Below are 20285 nucleotides of genomic sequence, written 5' to 3'. Positions count from 1 at the left end.
GAAGCCAAGCAAGCCAGTTTCAAACCCTGGTCAGACCAGTGTCCTCCTGCTGCACCATGGGATATGTAGTTCTCTGAGCAATGGGCAGTGGTGCGGCCATATTTGCACTGCTTATCCAATGTGCAGCTTGACCACAAACGTAGGTCAGACACCTTAGCCAAAAAGGTACAACTCCTCCCTGCAGTCTGACTTTATTTTTTATTTTTAATATTTATTTGAGAGAGACAGAGTGTGAGTGGGGGAGGGGCAGAGAGAGAGGGAGACACAGAATCCGAAGCAGGTTCCAGGCTCTGAGCTGTCAGCACAGAGCCCAATGCGGGGCTCGAACCCACGAGCTGTGACATCATGACCCGGGCTGAAGTCCGACGCTTAACCAACTGAGCCACCCAGGTGCCCCCCTGCAGTCTGACTTTAAACAGAAAAGACGGTGAGGAAACAGAGAGAGGTTCACAAACTACAGGAGATCACAAACATGAGGACCTTGAGAGGTCACTTGATGTCTTTGCTCTGTGAGCACAGAAAATGACAGCTTCTCTCAAGAGAAGAGACAGAAAAAGAAAGAGGAAGGGAGAAAGAGAGGCAGATGAAGGAGAAAAGGGCAGCGTGTGTGTTCCCATGACTGTGCATGTTGGATTCAGGGACCAGAAGGTGACTTCTCATCTTTTGCTGGTTAACCATCAACTCTGGAGTGAGGCAGTCGAGTGTGCTGACGAGCATGCCTCTCCAGCTATTCTGCGCAGGTTGGAATTCTGACTCAACTGCCCACCATCTATGTGACCCTCAGGCTGGTTACTTAGCCTCTGTGCCCCCATTCCTCATCTGTAAGGCAGAGATGATGTTACTCAACTCATAGACTATATGCAGATAACATGCTAGAGGGCTTAAAACTGTGTCTTAAGTGTTAGATTTTTTTTTTTCCAGTATTATTCAGTGGTTTGCCCCTTCCCCTAATCCATGTGACCTTTCCCCCCACCCAGAACATGAAATTTTAAGTCCTCAGAGCTGACGATGGCAGAGGTAGACTGGACAGAAAACAATCCCACCTGCGTTTTTAGATGAATAAAGACGGGGGGGGGGGGGGGTGGGCGGTGAGACAGTCATTAGAGTAAGAAAAAGGGCAGAAAAGGAACAAGGACAAGAACTACAACCAGAGACACCTGCAAGTAATACTGAATGGCAGTGGACATTAAGAGGGACATGCGGGGGAGTTTGGGGGAAAAAATCATCAAAGAACGGTAAAAAAGAGTCCGAACAAAAATAAAGAAGGGGAGGAAAGACTGACAAAGAAAACCAGGGAAGCTGATCAGGTTGGAGGTGGGAGGAGAAAGGAGACCGAGAAATTAAAAACTCAAAGTGGGAAGTTCCGAGAGGATATGACTAAAGCATCTGTGAGGAGCTATGGATGGACAGAACTGCCCAGCATGAGGAAACTAGAGAGACGGCAGCTAACACTGCAAAGTTCAAGTCTAGAATGGTCTTGCCAAGCGGGCCTGATCCCTGGCGATGGCCCCGGTGTTGTGGGGGGTCTGGGCTGGAGGAGGTTGCTCAAGCAGGCAGGACTGGAGCAAGTGAGGTGGGTGGTAAGGGTTAAGGTTCAGGTTCCAGGAGGAAAGGAAGTAGCTTTGGGACCAGTCACCTAGAAGACAGCACCCTCGGCTCTGAAGTCAAGAGGAGAGGGGAGGGTACCTGGGCGGCCCAGGTGGTTAAGCATGCAGCTCAGGTCATGGTCTCACAGTTCCTGAGTTCAAGCTCTGCATCGGGCTCTGCGGTGATGGCGCGGAGCCTGCTTGGGATTCTGTCTCTCTTCTCTCTGCCCCGTCCCCAGCTTGTGCTTTCTCGCTCTCTCTCTCTCAAAATAAATAAATTAAAAAAAAAAAAAAATGAAGTCAAGAGGAGAGAAACAGGCCTATTTGAATGCAAGTACTCCGGGCGGGACAAAGGGACGACGCCAGCTTAGGGAAACTCGTACTTTGTGCAACACTGAGTGTCTTTGCCGGTATCGGTGCCCTTCTGCATCTATCTGAGTTCCTCAGGGTAAAACAAGATAGACAAAGGGGAGGGAGGCCCGCCCCCCTCAGCCACTAGCAATTCCTGAGGCCTCACAAGCAACAGGAATATAAATGCTACCCCCTCAGCATTAGCCTCTAGAGCTGGACAGGGCAGCATTGCATAGCGGTTGAACTCTACAGTCAAGTTGCCTAGATTCAGATTCCAGCTCATCGTATAAGGGTTGTGTGATCTCAGAGTGCCTGGGTGGCTCAGCCAGTTGAGCGTCAGACTCTCGGTTTCAGCTTAGGTCATGATCTCCTGGTTTGTGGGTTCGAGCCCCAAGTCAGGTGCGCAGAGCCTGCTTGGGATTCTATCTCTCTCTCTCTCTCCCCCTCTCTGCTCCCCCCGCACTCACATGCATGGACGCCCTCTCTCAAAATAAACATTTTTTTAAAACAGCTGTGTGATCTTATGCGAATTACAAAACCTCTCTAAGCCTCAGTTTTGTAAACTCTAAAATGGAGATAAGAGGACTACTGTTTCATAGCAAAATGGAGACATTTTTAAAATTTTGTTCAATGTTTGTTTATTTTTGAGAGAAAGAGAGAAAGACAGAGTATGAGCGGGGGAGGGACCCAGGGAGAGGGAGACCAGAATCCAAAGCAGGCTCCAGGCTCTGAGCTGTCAGCATAGAGCTCAACGTGAGGCTGGAACCCACAAACCGTGAGATCATGACCTGAGTCGAAATCGGACACTCAACTGACTGAGCCATCCGGGCGCACCAAAATGGTGAAATTTAAATGTGAGCCCAGTGACTGACACATACCGGGAACAGTCACTAAATGTTAACTGAAATAATGCTGTCTTCACAATTACTGTCTTAAGGGCAGTCAGGGGTTGGGAACAATGGGAACTCCACGAGTTCTCCTAACGTCCCTCTGTCTTCACTTGGTGTCCACGTGAAGCTCTCAGCGCTCTGATTACACAAGCCCTTCCCTGCCACCTCCAGGCCTCATGATATGGCCTCCAGCCAGCAGCTGGTCCCCAAACTGGACTTTCACATGACAAGTTTGTGCAAGTGCTTTGAAAATGAAAAGAGTTGGGGCGCCTGGGTGGCTCGGTCGGTTGAGCATCTGACTCTTGATTTCAGCTCAGGTCACGATCTCACAGTTCGTGAGTTCAAGCCCCGCGTCGGGCTCTGCGCTGACAGTGCAGAGCCTGCATGGGATTGTCTCTCTCTCTCTCTCTCTCTCTCTCTCTCTCTCTCTCTGCCCCTCCATGCTCACACACTCTCTCTCTCTCAAAAATAAATAAAAACATTTTTAAAAAGAAAATAAAAGAAAATGAGAAGGGTCACCAAAGCATAAGGCAGATAAGTGCTTGCACCTCCTGCTTTGGGGGTTTCCTTCTGCACCTGCACCAATTTTCACAAAAGACCTACAGCAGGCTGCCAAGCCCTCTGGAGCCTTTCACACAGCCATTCAGGGTGAGAGCATATAAGAAGCCACAGGATTAACTGAGCCGGGGGCCAAAAGACACAGCTGTAGATCCCCGCCAATTCTCAGGCCAGAGGCAGGGGAAAAGATGCAAAGCCGGCACAAAAAAGGGCAATGTGGAGGGGAATGCTTCCAGGGACTACTGTCCCCTCCAGACTGCTGTTAGGTAACCCCCTCCCCATCCAACGTCCCCGAAGGATACAGGCTCCACCATGGAGGGCTGTCGCAATCACATCAGAAAACAAAACACAGGGGTGCCTGGGTGGCTCAGTCGGTTATGCGTCCAACTTCAGCTCAGGTCATGATCTCACAGCTCGTGGGTTTGAGCCCTACATCGGGCTCTGTGCTGACAGCTCGGAGCCTGGAGCCTGCTTTGGATTCTGTCTGTCTGTCTCTCTCTCTCTCTCTCTCTCTCTCTCAGAAATGAAAAAAACATTAAAAAAGTTAAAAACAAAAAACAGACCATTAAGCTACAGAAGCTGGGTGGGGTAGGGAAGAAAAGAAGGACCAAGGAAAATAGATGTCCAAGGAAGAACTCCGCTGGCCCAGAGGAATCTGAGTAGAGGGTCTAAGAAGAATGGACAAACCCATTTCCACAGCTCCTCTGTCTTTGCAATGGCAGGTCCCTTCTTCTAGTGTCCTCGTCCTAAGAGGCGGGAGTTGTTGGGCTTAGACAGTCCTACCCTCCAGGGTAGAAGAAGTGGGGTCCAGGGCACTCCCCTTGCCTCCTGCCTGCTGACTCACTCACACTGATCTCACTACTGAGGAGGGCTCAGGTGGCCCCGCTCTCTCCTGTCCGGCAAAGCCACTGCCAGCAGAGGGTGCTGGTGAGCCCAGCGGAGAGACCCCAAGGGAAGGTGAACTTTTTGCAGCTCAGGCTGGTACCCATAGGGGCTTCACCTGGTACCCACAGAGAGGTCAGAGTGACCCATTTTATTCTGCGGTTTAGGCATAATAGTGAAACTGAAAGAAAGCATCAGAAATGTACTAGAACTTTCCTATAAATAAATTGCTGGTGAAAAGTCTACAGCACTTCTCAATATCCACAAGGCATAAGGAACATACTCAAAACAACCCCAACTGTTTGGCTCTCAGGTATATTTAACATGTATCATTCAAAATCACCGGGGTCTATTCTCTCCTTGTCGATCTGTCTCCTGTTCCGTCCAGCTTGAAGCTTCACAAGAGATAACTTTCACTAACAAACTCGTTTACACACTCCACATTTGGAGCTTTAGGTCCAGGAAGCTGGTGAAGGAAGATCCATCCGACATAAGGAAAAGAAGAAGGTTCAGCACTGGGCCCCAAGTGTCCTGATAGCCACATGGATGCTGTCTCAAGGGGGAAGTCATAAAAGGTTGCAAATAAAAATCTCTGGAGTCAGGGGCACCTGGGCGGCTCAGTCGGTTGAGCGTCCGACTTCGGCTCAGATCATGATCTCGCGGTTCGTGGGTCCCAGCCTCGCGTCGGGCTCTATGCTGACAGCTCAGAGCCTGGAGCCTGCTTTGGATTCTGTGTCCCCCTCTCTCTCCACCCCACCCCTGCTTGTGCTCTCTATCTTTCAAAAATGAATAAACATTTTTTAAATCTCTGGAGTTGAATTTCAGAATGCCAGTGGGCAAATTAAGCCTCCATTTCCTTCTCTAGACAATGGATAAAACAGCAACTAACCTTATAGGCCTGCTATTACGGTTGAATTCTTAATCATGCTTTCTTAAGCACATGTAAAGTGCAGTGCTGAACACATAATAAACTCTCAAAACAGCAGATATTAGTAGTAATGACAATTAATACCTCACATGCCCACAAACTAAGTACACAGGCACTTTTCATAGTCTTGGATTTATTCATCACATGCGTAGATTCTCTGTAGTTTCCTATAATTCTAAGTTTCTTTACTGAGAGAAACCCCAGTCTATCTCCTGACTATGGAAGTTATTCACCGAGAGGCAGATAACCATTTGATGTAGGTACTGAAGAAGAAATTCACGAATCAGGAAGGAGTAGAGGGTATTAGCCTCCTTAAATCTCTTCTTTAGGGCCATTTCTTTAGGGCCACTTCAGGCCACTTTGTAAGGACAAGTGATACGCACTCCTGGCCAGATTCAAGTCCACCCACTGTTTAAGATGCCAAGGAAAGGAAACATGGGTGTTTTACTTCCAGGGAGAAAGGAGTTCAACAGGTAAGACTGGTCGCTCTGTGGATCCCCAAGCAAACCTGTTGTGGTGCCATGTTCATAAACTCAAGAGTTTTGAGTCTGGCGTTGAATTCTACTTCATGAATCACCCAGCCAGTTCACATACAAAAGACACAAGGGAGGGGCGCCAGGGTGGCTCAGCGAAGTGTCTGGCTCTTGATTTTGCCTCAGGTCACGATCTCATGGTTTGTGAGATCGAGCCCCACATCAGGCTCTGCGCTGACAGCACAGAACCTCTGGGGAGGTACTCAGACACGGTCCACTCCCTCAGCCCCTCTCCCAATCCTGGGACCATCTGAACCAGGGTTACAATGCTTTCCTCTGCATTTTGATGGGAGACCTTCACCTTCAGACTAGGAAATAGCAAAGAGAAGGAGGGAGCCCAGCTGTGAACTGTTTGTTGCTCACCCGTCAGAGGATAAGAAGAAAAGAAGCATTGAGCAGTCCGGAAAGTTGGTGACAGATAAGATGTAATGATTATTTTAATTACATATCCCCATGCACACGCAGACACACCCCGCCCACATTTCTCCTTGCTGCAGAATGGAGATTCTTGGTCTATGGAGCACCCAATAAGGGAAAACAGGAGCTAGGCACGACACCAGTGTCCCTGAGGGAGCCACGGGTCTGCCAGGGGCTCCCTGAAAAGAGATGCCACAGGCCAGGAACAGGGCACTGGGCTCTCCCTGTCCTGTTACTATTCACTGTTAAATTGTGTATTTGATGCTAGCTAGCTCAGGGATAACAGGAGGCTTTGGGCAACGGGGCACATTTCTCAAAGCCAGGTTCAAGACCACTCAAGTCAGAATCACTTTGGGATATGTGTTCACTGCGCAAATTCCTAGGCCCACCCCAGTCCACACCACTCAGAATTAGAAGAGCCCAGGAAATCTGCACACTGAACAAGTTATGCACACGATTCTGAAACCCATGCGATGTGGCCTCCCTGGTCTCCCAAGTAGGCTGTTCATCATCAAGGGACAGGAACACTTACTCATGCAAAATATTATAACTTATATATATTATGTTTCTTTTTATCTAACCCTTTTAAAACGTCTGTAATAAGCAAAACATTTAGTACAGCAGTGCACGCATATAATTTATATAAATATACACTGGTGGAGATAGCTCAGAAAATTTTCACTGAGACAGGGGTTTGCAACAAGGCTGGAGTATCGACTTCCGGTACGACGGCTTCTCGCCTCGCGGGGAAAGCAGGGAGTGGTCTCGGCAAACAGGTGCTCTGAGCTCACAGGATTCATCAGTAACAAGCTGAGAAGAGAACTCTGGATTTTGACCTCCAACTGCGTCTCAACCCTGGAGTAAGAGGGAGGCAAAAAAATGCAGAGCAGGGCAAGCCGGAAGTGGAGTCCCTGCTTGAGCCCCCAGAACTGTCACCCACTCACATTCCTTCTTCACCCTGGCTATAGGAGGATGGGATTTCACCCGGCAGGAGGCGGGGGAAGCGAGGGAATGAGGTTTACCATCTGCCTGCCAGTTGTCCCAATCTAAATCCCACCTATGGCATCAGCAGAGTGAGCGTCGTTTGCTGAGCTATAATTAATATCCCCCTTTCTCGGGCAGGAAAGGAGAAACGCTGGGGTAGGAGAAACACTGAGCAGGTGACGGTTACACCTGCAGACAGTTCTGCTGACAGCGACGGAAGCAGCCAGGACTGCCAGCGAGGAACTACAAACTGGGATCTAGAGAAGGGAGGGGAAAGCAGGAACACCCACTTGCTTCCCTGCCCAGACCTAAAATAAGGTCCTTCTCCCTCCTATTCAAATGCCATGTGTGCTGTCTGTCCAAGACCAGGCCACCCCCCAAGGATAGGAGTACGTGGATCCAAGAAAGGAGAACAACAGGTGAGGGACGGTCACTAACCACAGACCACGAGCATGAAAACGTCACACAATTAACAGATACAGAGGGGCTAGTCCGTGGCCCTCCGTCTGGAGCATAGTCACAGAATCCCACGATTACGGAACGCGAGAGGCTGGCAGAAACGTCTTAGATAGCTACTCATGCGCCCATTTACTCATTTAACAAATCTTTTCTTTTTTTTTTGAAGGTTTATTTACTTATTTTTGAGAGAGAGCGAGCGAGAGCACACACACACATGCGGGGGAGGGGCAGAGAGAAGAGAGGGAAAGAGAGAGTCCTAAGCAGGCTCTTCACGGTCAGCACAGAACCCAGTGCAGGGCTCGAACCCAGGAACCTTAAGATCATGACTTGAGCCAAAATCAAGAGTCGGGCGGACACTTAACCGACTGAGCCACCAGGCGCCCCTCCTTTAACCGATCTTTCCTGAGCACCTCCCATGTGTCAGGCACACACCAGTGAATGAAGCAAAGACAGTCCCCTGCTCTCATGGAGCTTAGTTAGGGCCCTAGTGGAGGAGACAGACGACAACCAGGTCAACAGATAAATACAGCGACAAGATGGGTTAGCGCCAAAATGGAAAATAAGCTGGGCAAGTGAAGGCCAGGGTTTACGTTGACTGACTTCTCCTGGCCACTGCGGACTTGTTCGTGGCTTACCCGAACCAAGTTCTCCAACCTACACACAGCTCTCCAGCAGCTCAAAACTCACCTTCCGCTCTCCTCACAGGTTTAGCCCGAGTCTGCTGTTGGCTGGCAGTCACAACGACATCTACTGTGTCCCACACACAGGGCCAAGACCTTCTTCCATTTTGTGTCATTTTGATACTCACAGCCTCCACGAAAGAGGTACAGCTATCTCTATTCTTAAGGAAGGAAACATTCAGAGAGGGCAGGATTTTGCGAGAGCCCAGAGCCAGTAAGTGGTAGAGCCAGAGCTTAATCGAAGGTTGTTCGGTTTTCAAAGCCTTCCTGGGTTCCCCAAGACGACCGCTGAGGGATCGTGTCTCTGCCCCCAGCACCGTACCACAGGGTCAGAGAATCTCTTCTTCTGCCATTATCCCTTGGATTTTTGCTGTGTGCAGGGTACTGGGTGGTCAGTACCTGAGGAGTCATCTCATAAGAGGAAGGACTCAGTCTCTGTTCACTGCCCTCAAAACTTCTGCCATGAGAACACCTCAGGGGAGACAACTCTTATCAACAGTTGGCTAAACACTTATGGGCATCCATGCCTACGTGTGTGCGAGAGAGTAAGAGAGAGAGAGAGAATCAAGATCATCTACTACACCTTCATCCCCAATCTACCTCCATTCAGTCTCTCTCACTACCTTTCCTCCATTTGTCCTACCTTTCCTTTCACTTACTGCTGTATTTCTCTTCACACACACACACACACAAAAAAAAAAAAACACCCGGAAGCCTGCCCATAGGCTTACGTGCCCCTGTCTCTCCAACGCCCGTCAGGCTCTGAGTTTAACTCAGATGCTAGGGGCTGGAACCTCTCTCTCCTCCAGGACACCTCCTCCCCTCTGCTTGTCACAAAGGGACATATTCACCAGCGAGCCACCGCACCACAGTTCCGGTACAGCCCCCCCCACCCCCACCAGGAAAAAGCGCCCCACACCCGGTTTATCCTCACGTCTCCCCGGCAGTCTGCTCCAGTGGCCCTGGAGTCAGAGCAAAGTCCCAAGTGACTACACCTTGTAAGAAGTGAACACACAGAGTCCGCACCCCCCAAATACCCCACTCACAGGTTCTCTCTCGCTGGAATGGAACTGTCGACACCCCAAAGGCACCGGACAGAATATTCCATTCTCTAGAGCACCTTTCTCTTGGGACCTCCAAGTTCTTTACCAACCTAAGTGATGTACCATGAGGGAGGAAAATTAACAAGCCCTGGCCAGTTACGAAGAGCGGGGAGAGCTGGACACATCCTTGGCAGACAGTAAGGCCCAGTCACGCGTTCCATCCATTCCGACCAAAGGCCACACAGCCTCGCCTGGCTGCACCCCTCTATCCCTTACCTTCAGCCTCCTGCGACAGCCCGCTCCTCCCTCCTGAGGGGCTGTCACTTGGCAAAGAACTACAACAGCCCCCGAACACGGGGGCCAGCCCCCCAAAGCCCTCCTGCCTCTGTGAAGAGCCCCGGGTCGACCCCGACCAGGCCAAGGGCCGAGTCCTCGTGTCCTACTTTCCAGGGGCCCCCTGCCACCTACTTGGCTCGTAGAAAGAACAGCTTCTTCCTCAGGGAGGAGACGTGGTAGTGACAGGCCTGCTTCACGGCCGTGCTGCAGGAGACCGTCTCCGAGCGCAGATTCTGTACCATGCTGGGCTCAGGGGAGGGCCCGCCACATGGCAGCTGGGACCTCAAGGGCTCGGGGCTCACTCCGGAGCTGCATGGACGTGCTGCTTTCGCAGCTCCTTCAGCTGTCCGCCGCAGCTCCTGCACGGGAGCCCTCCCGGCCCTGGTGTTCAGTCCCAGGCACAGGCAGGTGGAGGGCCCCGGGGAGGGAGAGCCTGAGGCTCCCTGTTACCAGGATCCCCTCTGGCTGCGGCCCAAGCCACAGCTCCGAACAGAGCCCCGCTCCGTCTTTCAACATCTGGCAAGGCTCTGGGCACTTGGTGAGTTTCCTCCTCTCCTTCGTCCTCCGCCAGGGAGGATGGGGCTGTACCTACATGTGATGTCAGCTGCTGGTGCCAGAGGGAGGGGGAGGGCCCGCGGGCACCGCTCCCAGAGGGTTTGCGACTGGGCTCCTTCCTCGTGGTGAGGGAGCTGGCCGAGAGGTCACCTGAGTGTCCACGGGGCCACGGGGAATTCAGTGCCCGGGCGGGTAGATGGAACTACACGGTGCTCTTGGAAATATGCTATTTGGGGCCAATTTCTGGGATCGGATCAGCAGAACTGAAAGCATCTTTCCTTCTACTAGGAGGCTATGGATTCTGGCAGCTAGACCTGAGGTGAAATTCCTGAGCCTGCACTCTGGCCTTTCTTTCCACCCCGGAGGCTTGCCCTGTGGCCTCAAATTCCATTACCTTGGTTCCTCCATTTGTTCGTTGACGAATTCCACAAGCATCTGCCGAGCACTTACGCTATGCCAGACAGAAGAGATATCGTTTCTGTCCTCCAGGGTCTCCTGGGCTTGGGGGAGACAGAGAAGGGAACCACACAGCACACACCAGGAGGCCAGTGCTGGACAGAACGAACCACAGCCTCTCAGACAGGGGTGAAAAAACATGCTCTCCCTTCCCCAACCGGAAGAAACAAGGGTGAGTTCTGGTGAGACACGGAAGACGTGGGCATCTTTTCAGCCCGTCAGAGAAAAGGTGACACAGGCAACCCCCAAAGTGATTATACCCAAAGCTCACACTTATTGTCCGTCCACCTTCCTTGATCTTAGGAAATAATCTTTGTTCCTATTACGCGGAGAAAATAGATCCTGCTGCTATCAGCCTCCTCGCCTTCCCACCACATGGCGTGTGAACTCACCTGCATCCACAGCCATTATGGTCTGTCCAAGGCCAATCTGTTCACCTGTGATCTAGATCTATCTTTCCTTGCCTCCTCCGAAACCTTGCTTCCTTATCTTCAGTAGGTGGTACCAGCCAAGCTGACCAAGTCGGAATCCCAGAACTAACTGTGAGGACCTCCCTGCTCTCTCACACTCTAAATCCAATCCATCACCAAGTCCTGGACATTTTAGTCCTCTAAATGTATCCTGAATCCAGCTACTTCCCCCACCACCACCACACACACACACCCCTACGACCACCATCTCAAATCCAAGCCACCAACATCCCTTAATTGGACTATTGTAACTGCCCCAGCTGATCTCCCTGCACCCGCCAGGGCTGCCTCCACCCTTTCTCCACACTGTAATCTTTCCAGGATGCAAATGTGATGCTGTCGCCTCCCTTCTTAAAGACTCTCAATTGCTTCCTGATGCTCTTGGCATAAAGACTCAAGTCCTGGTCATGGCCAACCAAGCTCCTGCCCCATTTCATCTCATCTCATCCCACTGCTTCCTGCTCACCTGTTCTGAACTCAACCACTCCACCCTGGCCCCGCCCCCTCTGTCTGGGGCCAGTTTCTTCTGATATACTCTCTCCCCGGACCCTTCCTTTAATGCACACACCCAAGTTTGTACTTTCTAAGCCATACCCTCAGGTGCGTTAATACTGTCTCCTCGACAAGCCTGGAAACTCGGTGAATACCTACTGCACAACTGGTAAGTGTTTGTTGAGTGCATCAATGGATGATGTCCTCTCTGAAATTCACATCCTTGACCTGTGGGTTTCCACTTCGTAGATTTAAAGCATGCTTGTGTCTCCCTATATTAAAACAAAAATTCTCCCCAATCACCCCCGCTTTCTCCTCTAGCTTTCATCTCTATTTCTCTTCCTCCCAGGGAAACTCCTGGAATAAATTCTCCATGTTCAGTCTCTTCTCCCTTCCTTCCCATACACCCTTCTAAAACTAATTGGTGGTTCCCAGTGACATCCTAACGGCCACTGCAGAAGATCCTGTTTAGTGCTTACCTTCCCTATCTCTTTCCTCTTGGATTCTTCCTTCTCACCTCTGTATTTCTGTCTTTTCTACTTACTGGGCAATCTTTTGCAAATTCCATCTTCCTTTGCCTTCTGCTTACACTCTGCTGATCCTGACTCTTGCCTCGACTACAATCTCATTGCCAAACAAGTAGTTTTAGTCCTGTCTCCTGAGCTTCAAACAGGTGCAGGCCACTGGCTAGTGTATCTACCTCTCCACCAACACGCTCGACGTGTCTAAATTAAATCCACTATCACTTCCACACTTCAAATTCTTCCCCCTTTACTCAGTATTTTAGTAACAATAATATATTAATAATCAGAGCAAGCACCTGTAAAATACCAGGCACTATTCAAATTGTTGTAGACGACACACACATACGCACACTCCTCCCAATAACTCATGAAGTATGAACTATTATTATACCCATTTCATAGATGAGGAGACTGAGGCACAGAGGTGAAGTGGTTTGCCCAAGGTCACACAGCACGCAGTTGGAAGCATAATCAGAACCCAGGTAGACATTAAACCTGTGGACTATGCTACCTTTTATTTGCTGCTCCCACTAGAAACCTTAGGCTCACACTAGGTACCCTTCCTCAACCCAGATGTAGATAAGCTTTGCCAAACCTACTTAACAAACTTCTTCAATTAGTTCCTCCTTTTCCGTTCTCACTACCATTAATTCAGAAATGTGCCCATCTGGTCTTGGCTTAAACATCACCAGGTCAATAAGGTGACCCTTCCCGCTTAAGAGTTGTCCTAAAAAGCCTTGGTCTACTGTATCACTCTTTTTCCTTTTCTTTATAGCCCTTGTTACCATTTGGTGCTTTCTTATTCACTTGTTTGTTTATATCTGTGTCCACTTGCTATAACATAAGCATCAAGAGATGGGGGACAAGTTACCTGTTCATGGCTGCGGCCCCCAACATTTACAAGAGTAGCTAGCTGATAGTATGTGCTCAATAAATGCTTGTTAAATGAGGGAACGATTAGGTAAATCATTGTCAGTTTCCTTCCTTGTCTGTCTGCTTTCAACGAAGCCCCTTAAATCCATCTCTCCCACTAGGACCAAAGTGACTTTTGCCACAAGAGTATCTGTAAGTGATCTGGGCACCCCCTTCATCAAAACCTCTCCCTCATTTCTCCTCCCCTATAAGGAAGCCCACTCTGTCACAGCGGGCTGTGGCAGGACCAGCACCTGTCTACCTGTGCAAAGATGATTGCTAGCCACTCACTAGCCACTCCCCTCCTGGGACATGATCGGCAGCGATACCGAAGTATCTGAAGTCCCTGAACATGCCTGGCTTTCTCACGCCTCCCTGCTTATGTACATCTTGTTCTGTCGCCTGTGAATGCAGCCCGTGTGACAGATTCCTACTCATCTTGTAGCTCTCAGCGAGGCACATCTCCTTCTGTGGAGTCTTTCTGGATCCCTCGGGCTCCTCCTCCCTCTTCCCTGCTCTCGCCCCAAGCACAGTAGCTGTGCTACTCTGGGGCAAATTTGGTAGCTCCACTGAGCCTCCGTTTCTTACACTCTAATGTGCAGGTAATAACAGCATCTATTTGACGGGGCTGTTGAGAGGACTGCATTTCAAAGTCTGTGCAAGACGCATGGCACAGGGTTAGACGCGTTAAGTGAACAAATTCTTCCGTGTTATTACTGTATACAGAATTCCGAGTCCATTATAAAACATGACATTATAGGTGTGTCTCACCATGAGACAACAAGGTGCCCAAGGGGAACTACCAGGCTTTCATCTATTTATTCTTAGTGTCCACATCTGACATTTTACAGGTGATCAATATCCTACGTGTTCTTTCTGTCTCTGCTTCTTCAAGGACAGCAGAGTATATACAGATCCGCTAGGAAACAGAGTGAAATCTCACATCATCAGCTACCACTCACTAAGCACCTGCTAAGTACCGAGCACCTTACACATATTATCTCATTTATTTCTTTCAAGGAAAGACTTTCATAGATGAGTAAACGAGGGTGAGTAAAACTGCTAAGTAAGGTGCTTTTAAAAATGCAGTTAATAAGGAAGAAGGTTAGTCGAACACCTAAGTGGGTCTGACTTCAAGGTCTGGGTCTGTCTTTCTAGGACACCACACAGCCCGCCAGCGAGGAAACCTCTCTATCCATCTCACAGCCTGGACTCTAGCAGGCTCCCCAGTATCTTAACAAGGGTTTGGGGCGCACGTGTCTGCACGCAGAAATGGATACGTGAACGCACACAGCCTGGCCTCAGCGCTTGGTTAGTCCCCTGCCCTGTCTAGGTCTCAACCTTCCTACCACTGAAAGGCTTCCTGGTCGACCGAGACCACGTTTTGTTGAAACTAACATTGTGTACATAAAACGTCCTTAGTAAAATAGCTCCTTTTTCTACAGCCCTGGCTGTTTGACAGTTCCTGCCATTCTGTGAATGTACCAAATATAGATCTGGCAATGTGAGGAACCCTGACAACTGGTCCAGTTTGGGCTGAACCAGGGAACCAATTTTTTTTAAGTGTACCCCTGGCTTTACCCTAGAAGCATGAAAATGGATCTATGCCCCACATTCAATGACGCACACACACATACAGACTTTGGGAAAGCTGGATCTATTCTGCTTTCTTTCCACTAGAAACCTGAGGGCATTATTCCTATCTCTGAGACAACCCTCATTTCCAAAAAGCTGATTCTCTTCCTCAAATCAACTTTTCTTGATGCACACCTGCCCAGGAAATGACTTCCTCCCTGTACCCACCCACCCTCTGCCCCTATCACAGTTCCAAAGGCTTTTTTCTTCAGGAATCAACACTGATGTGAATGAGAAGAAAAATTCTCAGAAGCCCTAGGACTTGGACAGCACACCAAGGCATTTCCCCCTTTGCTGTCATGTAGACATTTGTTAAGCTAAGTAGGACAGCTAGTTTATCTCTAAATATTGTATCTATTCTGAACCTCATACAAGAGAAAGGAAAAGTGATGTTTTATTTAACCAGTTGAAAGTATACCTCACCCAGACTTCAAGCTATACTACAAAGCTGTAATCATCAAGACAGTATGGTACTGCCATGAGAACAGATACTCAGATTAATGGAACAGAACAGAGAACCCAGAAATGGACCCACAAACGTATGGCCAACTAATCTTTGACAGAGCAGGAAAGAATATCCAATGGAATCAAGACAGTCTCTTCAGCAAGTGGTGCTGGGAAAACTGGACAGAGACATGCAGAAGAATGAACCCGGACCACTTTCTTACACCATACACAAAAATAAACTCAAAATGAATGAAAGACCTAAATGTAAGACAGGAAGCCATCAAAAGCCTCGAGGAGAAAGCAGGCAAAAACCTCTTTGATCTTGCCCACAGCAACTTCTTACTCAACACATCTCTGGAGACAAGGGAAACAAAAGCAAAAATGAACTACTGGAACCTCATCAAAATAAAAGGCTTCTGCACAGCGAAGGAAACAATCAGCAAAACTAAAAGGCAACTGACAGAATGGGAGAAGATATTTGCAAATGACATATCAGATAAAGGGTTGGTATCCAAAATCAATAAAGAACTTATCAAACTCAACGCCCAAAAAACAAATCATCCAGTGAAGAAATGGGCAAAAGACATGAATAGACACTTCTCCAAAGAAGACATCCAGATGGCCAACCGACAGAGGAAAAAATGCTCCACATCACTCATCATCAGGGAAATACAAATCAAACCCACAATGAGATACCACCTCACACCTGTCAGAATGGCTAACATGAACAACTCAGGCAACAACAGATGTTGGCGAGGATGCGGAGAAGGAGGATCTGTTTTGCACTGATGGTGGGGATGCAAGCTGGTGCAGCCACTCTGGAAAACGGTATGGAGGTTCCTCAAAAAATTAAAATAAAACTACCCTAGGACCCAGCAATTGCATTACTAGGTATTTATCTAAGGGATACAGGTATGCTGTTTTGAAGGGACACATGCACCCCCGTGTTTATAGCTGCACTATCAACAATAGCCAAAGTATGGAAAGAGCCCAAACGTCCATCGATGGATGAATGGATAAAGAACTTGTGGTATATATATATACAATGGAGTATTACTCGGCAATCAAAAAGAATGAAATCTTGCCATTTGCAACTACGTGGATGGAACTACATGGAGGGTATTATGCTAAGTGAAATTAGTCAGAGAAAGACAAAAATCATATGACTTCACTCATATGAGGACTTTAAGAGACAAAACAGATGAACATAAGGGAAGGGAAACAAAAATAATATAAAAATGGGGAGGGAGACAAAACATAAGAGACTCTTAAATACGGAGGGCAAACAGGGTTACTGGAGGGGTTGTGGGATGGGGGAGGGGCTAAATGAGGAAGGGGCACTAAGGAATCTACTCCTGAAATCACTGTTGCACTATATGCTAACTAATTTGGATGTAAATTAAAAAAAACTTAAATTAAAAAAAGAAAAAAGAAATATAATTCTGTAAAAGAAAAAAGAAAGAAAGAAAAAAAGAAAGAAAGAAAGAAAGAAAGAAAGAAAGAAAGAGTACCTCATACTTAAGGATTAGAATTTTTATCTGTGAGGCAGAAGCAATCAATGTTAATTTTTTTTTTTTTTTTGCCTGCTCTATGAAGCTATCCTTCATCTGATAACTGACCACGTGGTTTGGAGAATTAGGAGCAGCCACAGAAAAGGGTCCATATTTCCCACCGACTTGACCATTTTCGATCCATAATACCTGCTCTGCGGCCTCCCATGGAAATTCTCAAGGGTAAATGACATTCCACTAAGGCTTGGCCTCTGTAGGAAATGCCGCCATACCCAGCAGGGGGCACTGTCCATTCAATGGGGCCCAGAGTGAGGAGCAGGAAGTGGGATCCCCACCACAGCTGAAAATCTCCCCAGGGTCTGGATCTCACGCTTGCCCCAGGCCAGGATAACTGCAGACCAACATCCAAAACACCCCAGAGAGTCTCTTAATTGGGTAAAAACATATTATAGAAAGGATTAGGGGCAGGGCGTAAGGGTTTGTTCTGAACTGAGACTGGTGATTAATTAGCACTCTAGGGACTTGTTCTCTCCAGGAGAACCAACTGGATGAGAAGAAAAGAAAAAGACTTCCTTCAGAATGGCCATCGTGGAACACATACCAGTCCTGAGCTTCTGGGAGGAGGGGGTCCGCAGAGATCACCATGGGAGCCATACTTCTGATCAGAGCTTTGTTTCCTGTACTGCCCAAGGGGAGCTGAAGAGTTTAGGGGCCTTTCAGGGGGCCAGGGATGGGAAGGCCCAGGGAAGACATCCGAGGACTTTTCTGGGCAGAGGTTCAGACTGGAGAACCTTTGCAACATTTCATTTGGTTGAGGAAGTGGGTAGAGAAGGAGCTAGAATATGATTCATGTCAACGTACAACCCCAAAGAGCAAACGAAAGACAGAGCTCTCTCTAATGCTCAGGTAGTCATGTCCTGGAGTTAAGAGATGAAGTTTGCCTCGGGAGAAACGTTTTAGAGCCTGCAACTCACGGCCTATTCCTCTCTCCCAGGACGGGTCGGGACACTTCAGGAGATGTGCGATGTCCAAGCACAAGGGAAGGGAGTTGAGCCAGGGGGACTCCACGGCCCCCTTTTTCAAATTTTTTTTTCTTTAACATTTATTTATTATTGAGAGACAGAGAGACACAGAGCGTGAGCAGGGAAGGGGTAGAGAGAGGGGGAGACAGAATCTGAAGCAGGCTCCAGGCTCTGAGCTGTCAGCACAGAGCCCGAGATGGGGCTCGAACTCACAAACCGCGAGATCATGACCTGAGCCCAAGTCGGTCGCCTAACCGACTGAGCCACCCAGGTGCCCCCACAGCCCCCTTTTTGTAAATTTTTTAATTTTTTGTTAATTTTGAGAGTATGGTTGATGAAACCCAGAAAGCACTGACAAGAGAGTGTATGGGCCACTGGAGAGACAGAGGGACTGCCATCAGATGGCAACTGAGGAAGCATCTTAACAAGATTGATTAGTCTTTACCCCTGGGGGCCCCCTGCCTCCTATCCCCTCAGTTTGAATTGATGAGCTAAACTGATACTTGAGGACTAGGGCAGAACCCATACAACTTTATAATGCAAAGAGAACTATGAAAGGATTAGCAAGGCCCCACCCTCTCCCCAGGAGGCAGTCCCCTTTTGATCCACTACGAACTGTAGCTTGAACACTTCTATTGAGGGGATAGTACGTGTCTCTGCAAGGCCTGTACCGTTACAGTCCAGCTGTAACCACAGAATTCTTCCTTACCCAGAGCTGAAATGCTTCTCGCTATGACCTCTCCCGCTCTAGCTCTATTTCTTAGGCTTCCAAGTGTTTAAAGAGCAGTTGTTAGAGTCACTGAAACCCTTCTCTTTTCCAGGCTAAGCCATTTTCCTTCAACTGGTCCTTATCATACTACGTTATCATTGCGATCCTTCCTTCCAGATTCTTAATTTATCAATACGTGTATTTCCAAAGAACTAGACACGATACACCAGATATGGTCAAACCAGTACAGACCAGGAAGATCTTTTTCTCTTTCTAATCCATGCTCCACACTTCCATGAATGAATTCGGACTTTCAAAGATCATCTGGTCCCTGTGTCATCCTATTGGTTCGTAATTTTGCTGGTAGATAAAACCCCCAGGTTCTTTTTCACATGAAATCCTGTCAAGGTAGGCTCCCTGTGGCAATCCTATAGGTAAGCAACTACCCTAGGGGCGCCTGGGCGGCTCAATCGGTTAAGCGCCCGACTCTTGACTTCAGCTCAGGCCATGATTTTCATGGTTCTTGAGGGCTCAGTGACAGTACAGAGCCTGCTTGGGATACCTCGCTCTCTGCCCCTTCCCTGCTTGCTCTCTCTCTCTCTCTCTCAAAATAAATAAACTTAAAAAAAAAAAAACTATTCTACTATAGATTTATAAGCACATAATATAAATATAATGGCACATTTCCTTCAAAAAAAATCTTGTCATTGGCGCCCACGGTTCCATCTGAAATACTAAACCCTGAGCCTGTCATCCTTGGTCTTCTCTCTCTTCCCTCTCAGCTGACTGTCTGCCAGAAGTCTGATAAATGACATAGAAGTACCTTCTCCTTTCTCATTCAGTTTGTTGACAAAAACCAGAGCTGGACCAAAAGCAGAGCCCCGCGGCATGCCAACCGAAACCCCCCTCTCGTCAGCATCAGTGCGGTCAACGTGCCCTGGCACAGTTTCACCCGCTACAGCGGACCCCTGTCCGCCGCGCACGGGCACTACGGGACGACTGGTAGATGCCGGCTGGTGCTCCCATCCTCAGGGTTTAACGAGTCAGACCCCAAGAGCCTCTCCCTCCTCCCTGCCCCCTGCCTATCCACCCTCATTCACCTCTGACATCACAGTCCACCCTTACCCCGGTGCTCTGCCGCCCCCAATGCCACACACGGCATGCCAGGCCACGCGGCTCTTCTTCAGGCACCATCCACCCGGCAACCCAGCCGCTAAGATGTGCCTCAAGCCAAGTCCACGCTGAGGTCCTCCCGGGATCTCTGATTGGCCACCTACTGGCGTTGCTCCTTGCCGAACACCAAAAGCCTTTAGAGCCAGTCCCTTGGTGCTACACCCTCTCACTTCCCGGACGAATGTCCTGTCTTCCCGGCCAGTCTGAGCACAGACGTCTGGAAGCCTCCTCCCACCCTGCCTTTGCCCACAGTTCTCCAGGCACCGGAAGGACGATCATGTGCAAACATTTCAGCCCACCGCTCCCCCCACTCTTGGCCTTACCTTTCTTCCCGCGCTCGAGGACTCAGGAACCTGCTGGAATCATCGTCGTGGCTGCTCTGCTGGCTACTCTGCTGGCTGCTGCAGAAAGACACAGGATGTGAGCCGTTAACTTCTTTCTCAACCCTGGGGGAGGTCAGCTCAACTCCACAGCTTGACAAAGAAACGGGGTTACAAAATTTTAAAGACACAAGTTCCCCCATGTAACTCTGTACACAGAGAGTGTACTGACAGGCAATAGATAGGAGAAAGGATACAAATGTGATGCAAACTCCACCCAGCTCATTTGAGGCAGAAGTGGAAAATCTCGACCTGTTGGCTTATTCTTCCTTGGGGACCTAATCTCAGTGAGCAAATCCCTCCAGTACTTTTTAGACGTGGGCTTCTTAATCCATATGTCGGAGGGGGGGGG

General features: G+C 48.8%; 1 protein-coding gene across 11 annotated transcripts in view; it reads right to left on the bottom strand.

The window, feature by feature from the left end:
* The window catches only part of GRAMD1B (GRAM domain containing 1B), a 172371-nt gene that overhangs the window by 117706 nt on the left and 34380 nt on the right, over positions 1–20285 (bottom strand). For 10 of the 11 annotated variants that reach the window (XM_043579665.1, XM_043579663.1, XM_043579670.1 and 7 more), the window contains exon 2: positions 19877–19954. In XM_043579665.1, the coding sequence (XP_043435600.1) occupies positions 19877–19954 (78 nt within the window). Of the gene's footprint in view, positions 1–9779; positions 10077–19876; positions 19955–20285 lie in introns of those variants that run through there. The other variant, XM_043579675.1, reaches the window with a different exon arrangement.

Source organism: Prionailurus bengalensis, chromosome D1 (assembly GCF_016509475.1).
Source record: "Prionailurus bengalensis isolate Pbe53 chromosome D1, Fcat_Pben_1.1_paternal_pri, whole genome shotgun sequence".
NCBI lineage: Eukaryota > Metazoa > Chordata > Mammalia > Carnivora > Felidae > Prionailurus > Prionailurus bengalensis.
Note: the sequence above shows the minus strand (reverse complement) of the source record. Positions and strands in the feature narration are given on the sequence as shown.